General features: G+C 38.5%; 1 protein-coding gene across 1 annotated transcript in view; it reads left to right on the forward strand.

The window, feature by feature from the left end:
- Positions 1-6,984: 6,984 nt before the first annotated feature.
- Positions 6,985-16,518, forward strand: part of LOC141695575 (uncharacterized) — a 15,074-nt gene continuing 5,540 nt past the window's right edge. Inside the window, exons 1-2 of the mRNA XM_074499813.1 lie at positions 6,985-7,112; positions 7,607-7,822. Coding sequence (XP_074355914.1) covers positions 7,026-7,112; positions 7,607-7,822 — 303 coding nt within the window. The 5' untranslated portion in view covers positions 6,985-7,025. The remainder of the gene's footprint in view (positions 7,113-7,606; positions 7,823-16,518) is intronic.

Raw genomic sequence — 16,518 nt, forward strand, 5'->3', positions numbered from 1 at the left:
AAAACAGTAATCATTACTTACCCACTTGCAGTTTTTCAAAGAAAAAACTGTTCCACTTACCCAGTTATTCCATTAATCAAGGTGAAACAGTTTTAATTCAAAATTGAAACTGTTCCCACTTATTTAATTATTTTTCACTGCAACATCAAGATTCAGAAAAAAAATTCGAGTGAAAATGATCATTATAAATCAGATGAGCAAGTACTGATAAAATAAAATCAGAACTTAAGTTAAAACAGAATTTATATGGTCATCATAATATGTATCAGGATTTATCAATGCATTACAAAATATCTCAGAGACAGGATCTTGAAACAAAAACAAATTTCATTAATATATTAAGAGAATACATTCATGAAATTTAAATTACATCAGAACTTGTACAAGATTTCCCTAAGCTGCTAAACCTAACGTCAACAGGCTTTGTCCTACCTTAAGAAGCAGGGCAAGGCTGATGATGAAGAAAAATAGGAAGAAGAAACTAAATCATTTCTTCTTCCTACTCCCGACAAACAGAATAGCGAGTCGTATGATTCGCTCTTGCTGGCGGAGAGCTTTCAGCCTTTCCTCCTCCAATCGCTCCAGATGGCGATGATAATCCATGTAGAAGAACATGAGGTGGGTGAGTACCTCCTGGGGAACGGAGTCCCATATCTCATCAGGAATGGTAGTAACGTGCCATTCCTGCTGCCAATCGGCACAACTCAGCTCCATGTTGAATGTTTTGTAGTTCAAAAACATATTTTAATTGACCATGGTGTTTTTGATATAAGGATTATGAAGGTGAGTTTGTGATACAAGATTTGATGGGAAGGCTGATGTGAAGTGGATGCTTATATAGGCAAGAGAATGCCAGGAGACGCAAAGAAATTTAATGCTGACAGGTAGAATTAATTCTACCTCGTCTCCCCAGACTTGGAAAAAGAAAAACATTCATTGGAAAGGGAAAACATGGTTTAATACGCACAAGAAACAAGTAAAAGTTGACTGCTCATTTACGAGTACCACTATCCCTAAATATAGTGAATGTTAATCTTCCACTTCAACATATTCAGGTTTGAACCGAGACTGTTTCTAAATTTTATCCACAAATAAGTCAAGTAAAGAATCAGACGTTAATATCAGAACTTAGACTTGTATCAGAACTTAACGGTCATCAGAACATAATTTCTTAACTCGAAAAATGAATGCCTATCTTAGTAAGTCCTCACACAAATTCTGATTTATATTCTTCAGAACATAATCATCAGAACATGCAATCAGAACTTGTCCTCAGAATTTGTGCAATGTGACACAATGACTGTTCATCTAAAACAAAATAGATCACCACAGTGATTTTCATCATTCATATGGAGTGTTTAGTGTGTGCATTAAGCTAAATATCAGACAAGGAGAAAAGTCTGATTCACTTCAGTACATCTTAGAAATAAGGCATAACTAAAACTTTGCTAAAGAGCTATCTTTATTCTGAAACCTAGTGTTGAATGAGTTCATGCGTGAGTCCACCTCAACTATTTTGTGCTAATTTTGTGCATCTTTTTAAATTCCATTTTACAGTGGCTTCTCAGTGTAAGTGAGTCACGACTGCTTAGCAGAATTTATGCTATTATCAGAGTATTTCTCCAGTAATCATAGAGTGTGAAAAGTCACCAAGAAAATATTTCGCTTTTCTAATGCAAATTTACTTAATACCAGCCATGCACTTGGGTCGTCCCTTCCACATTTTTACTCTAGATCTCAAAGGAGTACCTGAATTTTAATCCTTGATTCTTTTGCTTTTTCTTTTGATAAGTGAGGTTTATCAGCACTTACTACATTCAACAGATTTACTAGCATCAGAACTTAACAGATGAGAAGCAATATTCTAGTTTGTGAGTTAGTAATAAGATAGACAAAGTAAACTCAACTAAGCTCAATTATCAGAATTTGCTTGTGTCAATAGATTTCCACAGAAATAATTACTTCTTACATGGGATCCCTTGTTTATTGAAGACTACTAAGTCAACATCTAGCACAGTTATCCTCATAGGATTGAATAGTTACCTAAACAGACATATCACTATCAGAGTTTAGAAACATATATCAGACAACAGTCAGTACTTAAACACATTTTTCAATTAAGCACAAAATACACAAAGAGATTAAATTCTGCAAATATTGATCATAAAGTCTGATGCATCAGAACAAAACTAAGCAGATTTAGAGAAAGAACCTGAAACCATTCCAAGTTCATTTACCAATCTTGTAAAAGTAGCTTCACACAATGGTTTTGTGAAGATATCTACTAGTTGTTGATCTGTTGGAACAAAGTGCAATTCCACTGTACCTTCATCCACATGTTCCCTGATGAAGTGGTACCTGATGCTGATGTGCTTTGTCATAGAGTGTTGAACTGGATTACCTGTCATAGCAATAGCACTTTGATTATCACAGTAAATAGGGATTTTGAAATATGTTAACCCAAAATCCAGTAACTGATTCTTCATCCAAAGAATCTGTGCACAACAGCTTCCTGCAGCAATATATCCTGCTTCTGCAGTTGATGTGGAAATTGACTTTTGTTTCTTGCTAAACCAAGAAACCAATCTGCCTCCAAGAAATTGGCAGCTTCCACTTGTGCTTTTCCTGTCAATTTTGCAACCTGCAAAATCTGCATCTGAGTAACCTATTAGTTTAAAATCTGATTCTCCGGGATACCACAATCCCAGATCAGCTGTGCCCTTAAGATACTTGAAAATTCTTTTCACAGCTGTTAAGTGAGGTTCTCTTGGATCTGCTTGAAATCTTGCACAAAGATAGGTAGCATACATGATATCAGGTCTACTAGCAGTTAGATAGAGTAGAGAGCCAATCATACCTCTGTAATCAGTAATATCTACTGATTTACCAGTATCCTTATCCAGTTTTATTGCAGTGGCCATGGGAGTGGATGCACTTGAACAATCTTGCATTCCAAATTTCTTCAGCAAGTTTCTGGTGTACTTAGTTTGACAAATAAAAGTGCCTTCTTCATTCTGCTTGACTTGAAGGATCAGAAAATAGCTAAGTTCCCCCATCATACTCATCTGATACCTTGACTGCATCAGTTTGGCAAATTTCTTGCAAAGTCTGTCATTTGTAAACCCAAAAATGATATCATCAACATAAATCTGGACCAGAAGTAAGTCTTTTCCATGGTTGAGGTAGAACAGTGTTTTGTCTATAGTTCCTCTGTTAAATCCACTTTCCACAAGAAACTGAGCTAAGGTCTCATACCATGCTCTAGGAGCTTGCTTAAGTCCATAAAGTGCTTTATCAAGCCTGTAGACATAATCTGGATGTTTGGAATCTACAAAGCCTGGAGGTTGTTCAACATATACTTCCTCCTCCAATTCTCTATTGTAATAACCCCAAAATTTTTCAACTTTTTGTAACCCTTGTGAATAGTGTTTTAGCTGAATGAGAAAACTTTTCACGCCACACTATGTAGGGGTTCTGTTATGGATATTCTGGGATATTATTAGTACTCTATGAAGTATATAAGTGTATGTAAATATCGTCAGAATCCAATTCCGAACACTTTGGTTTTTCCCGGAAATCCATAAGATACGGAGAGAATTGAGTATAAGGTAACAGGATAAAAAGGATTTAAATTAAAGGATTATAATAGAGGATCATAAAAAGGAATATAATGTATTGAGAAAGGTTAAGGGAACCTAAGTAATAAGATCCCGGGTATGATCCTTCAAACGATAAACGAGAACGAAAGTTAAGCGAACCGTATAACAGATCAGCGGTCATTAGGCAAACGATTAGGAAGTTAATCAAAGGGATTAATGGGAGTGATGTCATCCAACCAATAGAAAGAAGACAAGGAAGGAAGGATGACATCATGGGGATGAGGTAAGCATGACATGGGAAGAAGGGAGGTGTGGTTGATTAAGGACCACACAAATTCAAGGGCAAGGTAGTAATTTGCTAAATCAAAAACAAAACCAAGCCAACCAAGCTAGCAAATCATTTCATCAAAAAATCAAAAAAATCAACCAAGGCATTTGTTCATCACCTAGCTCTCGGCTTTTTACACTTTTTCAAGGCTAAAATTTTCAAAATCAAGATCCAAGCATCCTTAATTGGTAAGAAAATTCCCTAACCATCTTTATGCTTAGTTATGGCTATATCATGAGTTTAAGCCATTAATTCTTTCTCTAGCTTCTTCATTTAATCAATGAAGAAGACAATGAATAGTGTTTTCAAGTTTTTAACTTGAACTTTTTCTTGTTTTTCTTGAAGATCCAAGCTTTCCTAAGGCTTCTCCAAGCTTCTTAAGGCTTCCTAGCTCCACCCACCACTTCAAGGAAGGTATACCATTTCCAAACCCTAGGTTCATATATATTATAAGGTGATTTTGAGTAGTGGGTTGATGTTGTAGTTGTTGTTATGATTTAGAGTTTGAGATTTGGAATGGTAGTGTAATGGAATGGTAATTTTGTGGTTTTGATTTAAAGAAACTTAAGAATGATTAAAGTAAAGTTTAAGCATAAGTATGAATGGTTAAATTGAATTGGTTGGGGTTGTTATGATGTGATAAGGATGGAGGATGGTTGTATGTTGGATTTGAGGTTGATTTGGGTTGTTTGTGAATGGGTTAAAATTTGGAAATCACGTAAACATAGCCGTCGTAACGTCCGATTTTCTTTGGACTGTTTTTGTGCATAGCATTAGGACCCGAGAACCCCCTGCTAGATTGTGACCACTGCCATGTTTAGATAGCTCATGTTACGAGCTTCGTTTTGATATGTAGTTCGTTCGATTCCGATTTACGGTTTAAGAGAAACGACCGTTTCAAGTAACGGCGTTTCGCGAACGAAACTTTTTCCCTCGCCTTACTTTGAAACATAGGTTAAAGACCAAAAAGGGTTAATTAATGTGTGAAACATTTATGGTAAGTGTGTTAGGCAGTTGGTAAGTCATTCGCGAAGGAATCGCTTTAAAACTCGTAAAGATTAAATTATTAAAAATGATGGAGCCGAGGGTACCCGAGTGACTTAAGCAAATCGGTGAGCGCAAAACAAGCGTTAGAGTCTAAGTTAGTTAAAGTATAGATTTACAAGTGATTTTGGTTTAATTCCAACTTACTTGTTGTTTATAGGTTACCAGACTCGTCCCGAGCCTTTCTCACCCCCAAGTCGCTCAGGCAAGTATTCTATCCGATACACTGTTGTTGTGATGTAAATGTATGTATATGCATTATCTTGTGATATTGCATGATTGTTATTTAGCAAATGTTGCGATATATTGTAGCATGTGATATGGTATATATGCATGCCTGTTTTATATTCTTGAGATATATATCTGTTGGTTTATTTGATAATACCTATGCTAGAGGATAGCGGTAACTTGCATATACCCTTAGTATAGGGACCCAAAAGGTGAAAATATTTTCTAAAACCGGGAGTCGAGGATCCCGAGTAGATTTTGTATATATATGGATATGGATATATATATATATATATATATATATATATTTATATATATATACATATATATGGTCATAGTTTTCAAAACTATTAATCGAATAAGGTTTATTCGATAACTTTAAACTTTATTTATTATTGAATATTATTTCGAATATTATTCGAAGGCGTATGACTCCTTTTATTATTTATTGAATATTATTTGAATATTCATTCGAGGGCTTATGACTCTTTTATATTATTTATTGAATATTATTTGAATATTCATTTGAGGATGTATGACTCCTTTATTTTATTTAATGAATATTATTTATAATATTCATTCGAGGTATTATGACTCAGCTTATTTTATTTATTGAATATTATTTGAATATTCATTTGAGGATCTATGACTTCGATTATTTGCTGAGATATATTCTTTATTTTATTAAAGAATAAGATGTCAATAATCAAACTTATTTTCGATTATTCAAATAAAGATAATACTTTCATATAAGTATATCTTTGGTTATTTAATACTCGTTTCAAGTATAAATTTTAATACTTCTACTTCAATTATTTTTTTATAAAGATTATTCTTTATGGGAATATTATTTAATTAATAATATTCAGATATTTTCTAATATTCTGGGGACTGATTTACTTCATTAAATCAGCTTTACTCCAAACACTCTTTAAAGTGTTTTCGAGTCTTCAAAATGATTTTTAAAAGTCAGAGCGGATCCCAAAACTCATTTTTATATTTAAGATCTTCCTTTTAAAGGGGATTTAAATACTCGCTCAAAACCTGGGGAATCCGGCTCTGTGGTGTATTTTATATTCGCAACGAGGTTGCAGATTTGGTAAATGAATTGATTACTTGCCCAACGTTCGGGAAGTAAGCCCATCTCATTGAGTCGGCATAAGCGACAGGCCGGGGTACGGTCTATTATTGTGTAAGTGGCTGGGTGGCAGTCCATCAACGCGTGAGGGACCGGGGTACGGTCGAGCGCGAGGTCCTAATGCGGCCAGGGTGATGACCGGTGAGGAATTCATCCATCAACAGTAGAAAAGGTTACTTATTGGTATCTTTGCCTGATCAGCAAGATATCGGGTTTATGCCAAAATTCTTTTCCTTTCCAAAATTCATTGGATGTTTCAAACTCTGTTCATACTTTACATAACAGAGGTTTCAGGAAATGTTTAAAGGGGTATATATATGTGGATATATATATACCGGGACTAAATAAAGTATCTCATAACTTTTTCATTCAATAATCTTTCAAAGATTGAATCTATTCAAGTCTTAACTTGTGGTCTCATCTATGGGATGTTTTTCTTAAAACCTATGATACTTTGAACGGTGGCAGTTCAAGTAGCTTTATATATGATATAAGTGTGGTGAAGTATTGGTAACTTCATTCCTTGTTTTTACTTATATCTAGTAAGTAATTATCTTGCATTTGATAGAGATGCTATCAAGTATCCTTTTAGATACTTATATTATTGTTATCACTATACATATTATCTTGCGAGCTGTAAGGCTCACTCTTGCTTTATTTCTTCATCACACAACAACAGTTAGGAGAGATGGCCAGACTCCAGCAGACCCAGCGCAAGCGCGTGGGAAGCGTCCCGCGTCTTCCCGCTGATGTTGTAGCTGCTATAGCTGCAGAGGTAGATCCATTGTAGTTTAGACCATCTACTTTTGAGAATCAAATTATGTATAATTATAACTTGTGGCAGATAATGGCAATTAACTGTAAATTATCAAGTAATCATTTTGGGTTGTAATAATTTTAAATTGTGGATTCAAAGACTTGTACTTATTTCAATTTCATCTCTGAGACTATAACGGGTTGTGGTGTGTGTTAGTGTGGGGTCACAGTATGAGGTTATTTATTATTAATTAAGTGAAGTGATATTGTGGAAAGAAAGACTGTAACAACCCGGATCCCCGACCCCGGATCTGGGGGTGTTACAGAAATGGTATCAGAGCTAAGCGTTATAAACCTCAGAGATGATGCGACGATATAATAATAAACTCACAAAGATAATAAGAACTCTTGCCAAGTTCATGGTCGGACTACTTAAAGTAGTGCTGACAGTTAAAACCCTTACGGGAACCCTTATAAGTATCATGATAGTAACTTAGCTCGTTTAATGTGTAGGCGCCTGAGATGGAGGACCCCGAGATGTTCGAGCGTGAGCATGATGAGGCATTGCTAGATGTTGAGGATCAGGAGGAGCCTGAGATGGAGGAGGATGAGGAGGACCCCCCAGAGGAGCCTGAGACGGAGGTCATTGCTGTTTCAGATGAGGAGGACCCCTCAGAGGAGTCAGAGACAGAGGTTATTGCTATTCCAGATGAGGAGGACCCGGATGAGGTCATAGTAGCTGAGGAGCGTGTTGGATCTATGGTAGTGTATGCTGGTATCCCTTTACCAACACTTCCGGTGGTCAGAGCCCCTACCCCTCCACCACTATCTTGGATTCCTGATGATGACAGCTCAGAGACCCATACTTCCGAGCCTAGGCAGACCGAGGAGGCACCCTCAGCGGCTCCGGATTCACCACCTCTTGACCCTGCCCAGAGACAGTCTTCGTTAGCTCATGGATATGTTCAGGATGTTTTGAGGACCCGAGTGGCTGTTACCGAGGCCCGAATGGATGAGGCCAGGAGGGAGTTGGATGCAGAGAGGGCGGGTAGGCGTACCCGAGCTTATGAGACCAGGGCTTCTATACCCCGATCCTTGAGGAGGGAGCTTACGGGGATAGAGCTCACGTCCCGAGCGAGACTCAGATCTCTCCAGGGGGACAGGCATGGTAGGATCTCCAGGCGGCAGGCCGACTATATCTTCCGTCGCGCGATGGAAAGGGTTTGGGAGCTGACCCGTTCCGGTGTGTGATTCAGGATTGATGATGGAATAGTCTAGTTGTCTAGTTAGCCGAGGCCTTAGTAAGAGCCAATTTTCCGGGATAGTTGACTTGTATATAGCATCCCTTTTTCTGACTAGACAGATAGACTCTTGTGTATCACTTTTGGGACAGATGACTGTAGCACTGTTGTACTTTTGACCAGATCAAACTATGTATTCTCGCATTATGTATATATTTGTTTCCTTTCAGTTCAGTTCCATAGTGACGGGATCACTGTTTTATTATTATTATTACTGCACTTCGTATTAGAACTTTCTTAAAATAATAGAATTGCGATATACGTTCTCCCCATTATAAGAGCTGTGCAAGGCACAATGTGGTATATGATTGTGACCTAACGTTGAATTTTTCCCAATAATTGTTTTTATTATTATCAGAATCATGCCGCCAAGAAAGATTGGAACTAGGGCGAACCCTGGGTCTGAGGACCAGGGAAGCCATAATCAGGACAATAGAAACCAAGAACACAGTGAAGAGGAAGATGAGGATTATGTGGAACAGGATGACTCCCTGTATGAAGAAGAAGAGGAAACATATGATGTTGAGGGATTTGAGATAGAGGCTGAAGAAGGAGAAACCGAGGTTGAGCAACCAGTACCAAACCCAGGCATGGATCCCATGAGCCAGTTCATGCAACTCCTAAGACAGAATTTGGAACGTCAACCCAACCCACCCCCTCAAGGAAGTAACAATGCAGTGGCAAACTCTTTCAGGGCTTTTAAGTCCCTTAAGCCCCCTGAGTTCCACGGATCAGCCGACCCAGTTGAGGCAAGGGCATGGTTAAAGGAAATGGAGAAATCTTTTGAGATTTTGAGTATCGATGAGGCACAGAAAACTGTATTTGCTACCTACCTTCTGAAAGGAGAAGCTAACTACTGGTGGGAGGCCAAGAAAAACATGGAGACAGATGCTATTATAACCTGGGAGAGATTTAGTCAGTTGTTTCTGGGAAAGTATTTCCCGAGGTTTATGGAAAACCAGATGGAGCTCAAGTTCTTGGAGCTAAAGCAGAATGACTTGTCTGTAGCAGAGTACGAAGCGAAATTTACTGAATTATCAAGGTTTGTGCCGGAGTTTGTGAGCACTGAGGAAAAGAAAGCTAGGAGGTTTCAGCAGGGACTGAAACCATGGATTCAGAATAGGGTGGCAATCCTTGAGCTTACGGACTATGCCACTCTGGTGCAAAAAGCAACGATTGTAGAAGTTGGAAGTGAGCAGATGCAGAAGGAAAGAGAGAAGAAAGGAATAAAGAGGAAAAGTATGAGCATGGGTGGAGGTTCCGCAGGAAGGAGCTTCCCAACTAGGTTTAATCGAGGAGCAGTGTCCCTGCCAGGAAGGAACACTGGGTTTAAGCGACCAATGAGTGTGAGTGTGAGCCAGGGCGGCCAGAAGTCAAGAATGTCCTATTCCAACCAGTCTCGACCCCCATTGCCAGCCTGTAACAGATGTGGAAGGAATCACACTGGGGAGTGTAAGGAAAGGCCAGTAACCTGTTTTAAGTGCGGTCGGGAGGGCCACTATTCAAATAAGTGCCCATCATTAACCCCTGCTGTCGTTCCAACCACCAATTGTCATCAGTGTGGACGCTCGGGTCATTGGAAGAAGGAATGCCCAATGAACAAACCAGCAGCTTCGGGAGCAAGCAGGGCTGCTTCCAATAAGCCACCTACTGCGAGGACTTTCAATATGACAGTCCAGGATGCTATGAAAGATTCAGATGTGATAGCAGGTACCCTTTCTCTAAATTCAGTCAGTGCAAATGTTTTATTTGATTCGGGAGCAACTAAATCTTTTATATCAAAGGACTTTGCGCGTAGGTTAAGACTTAAGGCTAAACCTTTGATAGAACCCTTACAAGTAGAAATAGCCAATCATGAAATTATTCCTGTTAACCAGATTCACCCCGCCTGCGAGATAGGCATAGGGGAGCAATCTTTCAGTGTTGATCTGATTCCTTTTAAATTAGGGGAGTTTGATGTAATTTTGGGAATGGACTGGCTATCTAGCAACGATGCTCAGATAGACTGTAAAGGGAAGAAAGTTAAGTTAAATATCCCCGGGAAGAAAGAAATTATATTTAGAGGAAAAAGGCAGACGCAGAAATTTTTGACCATGGCTCAGGCCAAAAGGATGCTACGAAAAGGAAGTGAGGCCTACCTAGCCTATGTGGTGGACACGCAGAAGGAGGTGCCCAACTTACAAGATATTCCAGTAGTCAACGAATTTGAGGATGTATTCCCCCAAGACCTTCCGGGATTACCACCCGATAGAGTGATTGAATTTGCTATTGAGTTGGCCCCAGGGACGGCACCAGTTTTAAAAGCACCTTACCGGTTAGCCCCGTTAGAAATGAAGGAATTAGCTATCCAATTGCAGGAACTCTTGGATAAGGGTATGATAAGACCCAGTGTGTCCCCGTGGGGAGCACCAGTTTTATTTGTTAAGAAGAAAGATGGGAGCATGAGGTTGTGCATAGACTATCGAGAGTTGAACAAGCTAACCATAAAGAACAGGTACCCATTACCTAGAATAGACGATCTGTTCGACCAGCTAAAGGATGCTATTTATTTTTCCAAGATTGACCTGAGAACTGGATATCACCAACTAAAGATTAAACCCGAAGATATTTCCAAGACAGCGTTCCGTACCAGGTATGGGCATTATGAGTTCTTGGTAATGTCCTTTGGACTAACCAACGCCCCAGCAGCTTTCATGGATTTAATGAATAGAGTATTTAAGAAGTACTTGGACAAGTGTGTGATAGTTTTTATCGATGATATTTTGATCTACTCAAGGACTGAGGCAGAACATGCAGAGCATTTGAGGATAGCTCTAGGAATACTCAGAGAGGAGCAGTTATATGCCAAATTCTCGAAGTGTGAATTCTGGCGGAATGAAGTACAGTTTTTAGGACATGTGATCAATAAAGAAGGAGTATTGGTCGACCCCTCCAAGATAGAGGCGGTCTCAAATTGGGAAAGGCCAACCACACCCACAGAGGTAAGGAGTTTCATAGGATTGGCCGGCTACTATCGTAGATTTGTGCAGGACTTTGCGAAGATCGCAGCCCCTTTGACACGACTTACTCGTAAGACAGAGAAGTTTGAATGGACGGAGAAATGCGAGAACAGTTTTCAGGAATTAAAGAAAAGGTTGATAACGGCTCCGGTATTGGCATTGCCGGATGGAAAAGGAGATTTTGTGATATATAGTGACGCATCGCACAAAGGATTAGGATGTGTGCTTATGCAGCACGGTAAAGTCATTGCGTATGCGTCGAGACAACTGAAGGAATACGAGGTTAGATATCCTACTCATGACCTTGAGCTCGCGGCAATAGTATTTGCTTTAAAAATTTGGAGGCACTACTTGTATGGAGAGAAGTGCGAGATTTTCACAGACCATAAGAGCCTCAAGTACATATTTACGCAGAAAGAGCTCAACATGCGCCAGAGGAGATGGTTAGAACTAATCAAGGACTACGATTGTGAGATTCTCTATCATCCAGGGAAAGCCAATGTGGTGGCTGATGCCCTTAGTAGAAAGGAAAGACTCAGAATGATAACGACCTCGGAAGAGTTGATAAGGGATTTTGAGAAAATGGAAATAGAGGTAAAGGTAACCGGAACCGGAACTGAAAAGCTTTTTGAGATCTCAATGCAGCCAGAATTATTGGAAAAGATCAGATTGTGCCAAGAGAAAATAATGAATGAAGACAGAAAGTCAATGACTGGAGAGGAGATCCATACTGAGAAAGATGATAAAGGGATAATGAGGTATTCCTACCGAATTTGGGTTCCGAATGTTCAAGAACTTAAAGATGAGATTTTGGATGAAAGCCATAGTTCAAGGTATTCCATTCACCCGGGAAGTACCAAGATGTATAGGGATTTGAAGGAATATTACTGGTGGCCCAACATGAAGAGGGACGTAGCAGAATGGGTAAACAAGTGTTTGACTTGCCAAAGAGTAAAGGCAGAGCACCAGAGACCCAGTGGACTTTTGCGACCCCTGGAGATTCCCGAATGGAAATGGGAACAGATAGCGATGGATTTTGTTGTAGGCTTGCCAAGGACGAAAGCCAATCACGACGCCATTTGGGTAATTATAGACCGACTGACAAAGTCAGCTCATTTCATTCCTATCAATGAGAGATACACAGTCGATAGACTGGTGGACATTTACCTTAAGGAAATAGTAACGCGACATGGAGTCCCAGCGTCCATTGTCTCAGACCGAGACCCAAGGTTCAACTCCAGATTTTGGAGGAGCTTTCAGGAATGTGCGGGGACCAAGTTAAATATGAGTACCGCGTACCATCCCCAAACGGATGGACAGAGTGAAAGGACCATCCAGACACTAGAGGATATGTTGAGAGTCTGTGCAATAGACCTTAAAGGAAGTTGGGATGATCACCTGCCGTTGATCGAGTTTTCTTATAACAATAGCTTTCATGCTAGCATCGGAATGCCGCCTTATGAGGCCTTGTACGGAAGAAGGTGTCGATCTCCCTTATACTGGGATGAAGTAGGAGAGCGGAAGATGCTCGGACCCGAAGTGGTCCAAAGGACCAAAGATATAGTGGATCTTATCAGAGGGCGACTTGTAGCAGCCCAAGACAGACAGAAGAAATATGCAGACCTAGCCCGAAAGGACAAGGAATATGAAGTAGGGGACTTAGTACTGTTGAAAGTATCCCCTTGGAAGGGATTAATGAGGTTCGGAAAGAAAGGAAAACTAAGCCCAAGATATATTGGACCTTTTGAGATATTAAGACGGATTGGAAAGTTAGCTTACGAGCTAGCCCTACCCCCTAATTTGCAACAAGTTCATAATGTGTTCCATGTGTCAATGCTAAGGAGGTATCATCGGGATGCCAGGCACATAGTGGAGTACGAGCAGGTGGATATGCAGCCAGATCTAACTTACGTGGAGAAGCCAGTAAGGATTATGGATAAGAAGGAGCAGGTGCTTCGGAACAAAGTGATCAAGCTAGTCAGAGTACTATGGCAGAATCATAATGTGGAAGAATCAACTTGGGAACTAGAGAGCACAATGCTAGAAAAGTACCCCCATTTGTTTTCTGTTTGATTCCGGGACGGAATCCTTTTAAGGAGGGGAGACTGTAATAACCCCAAAATTTTTCAACTTTTTGTAACCCTTGTGAATAGTGTTTTAGCTGAATGAGAAAACTTTTCACGCCACACTATGTAGGGGTTCTGTTATGGATATTCTGGGATATTATTAGTACTCTATGAAGTATATAAGTGTATGTAAATATCGTCAGAATCCAATTCCGAACACTTTGGTTTTTCCCGGAAATCCATAAGATACGGAGAGAATTGAGTATAAGGTAACAGGATAAAAAGGATTTAAATTAAAGGATTATAATAGAGGATCATAAAAAGGAATATAATGTATTGAGAAAGGTTAAGGGAACCTAAGTAATAAGATCCCGGGTATGATCCTTCAAACGATAAACGAGAACGAAAGTTAAGCGAACCGTATACAGATCAGCGGTCATTAGGCAAACGATTAGGAAGTTAATCAAAGGGATTAATGGGAGTGATGTCATCCAACCAATAGAAAGAAGACAAGGAAGGAAGGATGACATCATGGGGATGAGGTAAGCATGACATGGGAAGAAGGGAGGTGTGGTTGATTAAGGACCACACAAATTCAAGGGCAAGGTAGTAATTTGCTAAATCAAAAACAAAACCAAGCCAACCAAGCTAGCAAATCATTTCATCAAAAAATCAAAAAAATCAACCAAGGCATTTGTTCATCACTTAGCTCTCGGCTTTTTACACTTTTTCAAGGCTAAAATTTTCAAAATCAAGATCCAAGCATCCTTAATTGGTAAGAAAATTCCCTAACCATCTTTATGCTTAGTTATGGCTATATCATGAGTTTAAGCCATTAATTCTTTCTCTAGCTTCTTCATTTAATCAATGAAGAAGACAATGAATAGTGTTTTCAAGTTTTTAACTTGAACTTTTTCTTGTTTTTCTTGAAGATCCAAGCTTTCCTAAGGCTTCTCCAAGCTTCTTAAGGCTTCCTAGCTCCACCCACCACTTCAAGGAAGGTATACCATTCCAAACCCTAGGTTCATATATATTATAAGGTGATTTTGAGTAGTGGGTTGATGTTGTAGTTGTTGTTATGATTTAGAGTTTGAGATTTGGAATGGTAGTGTAATGGAATGGTAATTTTGTGGTTTTGATTTAAAGAAACTTAAGAATGATTAAAGTAAAGTTTAAGCATAAGTATGAATGGTTAAATTGAATTGGTTGGGGTTGTTATGATGTGATAAGGATGGAGGATGGTTGTATGTTGGATTTGAGGTTGATTTGGGTTGTTTGTGAATGGGTTAAAATTTGGAAATCACGTAAACATAGCCGTCGTAACGTCCGATTTTCTTTGGACTGTTTTTTGTGCATAGCATTAGGACCCGAGAACCCCCTGCTAGATTGTGACCACTGCCATGTTTAGATAGCTCATGTTACGAGCTTCGTTTTGATATGTAGTTCGTTCGATTCCGATTTACGGTTTAAGAGAAACGACCGTTTCAAGTAACGGCGTTTCGCGAACGAAACTTTTCCCTCCGCCTTACTTTGAAACATAGGTTAAAGACCAAAAAGGGTTAATTAATGTGTGAAACATTTATGGTAAGTGTGTTAGGCAGTTGGTAAGTCATTCGCGAAGGAATCGCTTTAAAACTCGTAAAGATTAAATTATTAAAAATGATGGAGCCGAGGGTACACGAGTGACTTAAGCAAATCGGTGAGCGCAAAACAAGCGTTAGAGTCTAAGTTAGTTAAAGTATAGATTTACAAGTGATTTGGTTTAATTCCAACTTACTTGTTGTTTATAGGTTACCAGACTCGTCCGAGCCTTTCTCACCCCAAGTCGCTCAGGCAAGTATTCTATCCGATACACTGTTGTTGTGATGTAAATGTATGTATATGCATTATCTTGTGATATTGCATGATTGTTATTAGCAAATGTTGCGATATATTGTAGCATGTGATATGGTATATGCATGCCTGTTTTATATTCTTGAGATATATATCTGTTGGTTTATTTGATAATACCTATGCTAGAGGATAGCGGTAACTTGCATATACCCTTAGTATAGGGACCCAAAAGGTGAAAATATTTTCTAAAACCGGGAGTCGAGGATCCCGAGTAGATTTGTATATATATGGATATGGATATATATATATATTTCTATATATATTACATATATATGGTCATAGTTTTCAAAACTATTAATGAATAAGGTTTATTCGATAACTTTAAACTTTATTTATTATTGAATATTATTTCGAATATTATTCGACAGGCGTATGACTCCTTTTATTATTATTGAATATTATTTGAATATTCATTCTGAGGGGCTTATGACTCTTTTATATTATTTATTGAATATTATTTGATATTCATTTGAGGAATGTATGACTCCTTTATTTTATTTAATGAATATTATTTATACTATTCATTCGAGGTATTATGACTCAGCTTATTTTATTTATTGAATATTATTTGAATATTCATTTGAGGATCTATGACTCCGATTATTTGCTGAGATATATTCTTTATTTTATTAAAGAATAAGATGTCAATAATCAAACTTATTTTCGATTATTCAAATAAAGATAATACTTTCATATAAGTATATCTTTGGTTATTTAATACTCGTTTCAAGTATAAATTTTAATACTTCTACTTCAATTATTTTTTTATAAAGATTATTCTTTATGGGAATATTATTTAATTACTAATATTCAGATATTTTCTAATATTCTGGGGACTGATTTACTTCATTAAATCAGCTTTACTCCAAACACTCTTTAAAGTGTTTTCGAGTCTTCAAAATGATTTTTAAAAGTCAGAGCGGATCCCAAACTCATTTTTATATTTAAGATCTTCCTTTTAAAGGGGATTTAAATACTCGCTCAAAACCTGGGAATCCGGCTCTGTGGTGTATTTTATATTCGCAACGAGGTTGCAGATTTGGTAAATGAATTGATTACTTGCCCACGTTCGGGAAGTAAGCCATCCACGTCTAAGCCTGTGAGTGGGGTACGGTCTATATGTGTAAGTGGTGGGTGGCGCACACGCGTGGGGCCGGGGTACGGTC

Source organism: Apium graveolens, chromosome 11 (genome assembly GCF_009905375.1).
Source record: "Apium graveolens cultivar Ventura chromosome 11, ASM990537v1, whole genome shotgun sequence".
Lineage (NCBI taxonomy): Eukaryota > Viridiplantae > Streptophyta > Magnoliopsida > Apiales > Apiaceae > Apium > Apium graveolens.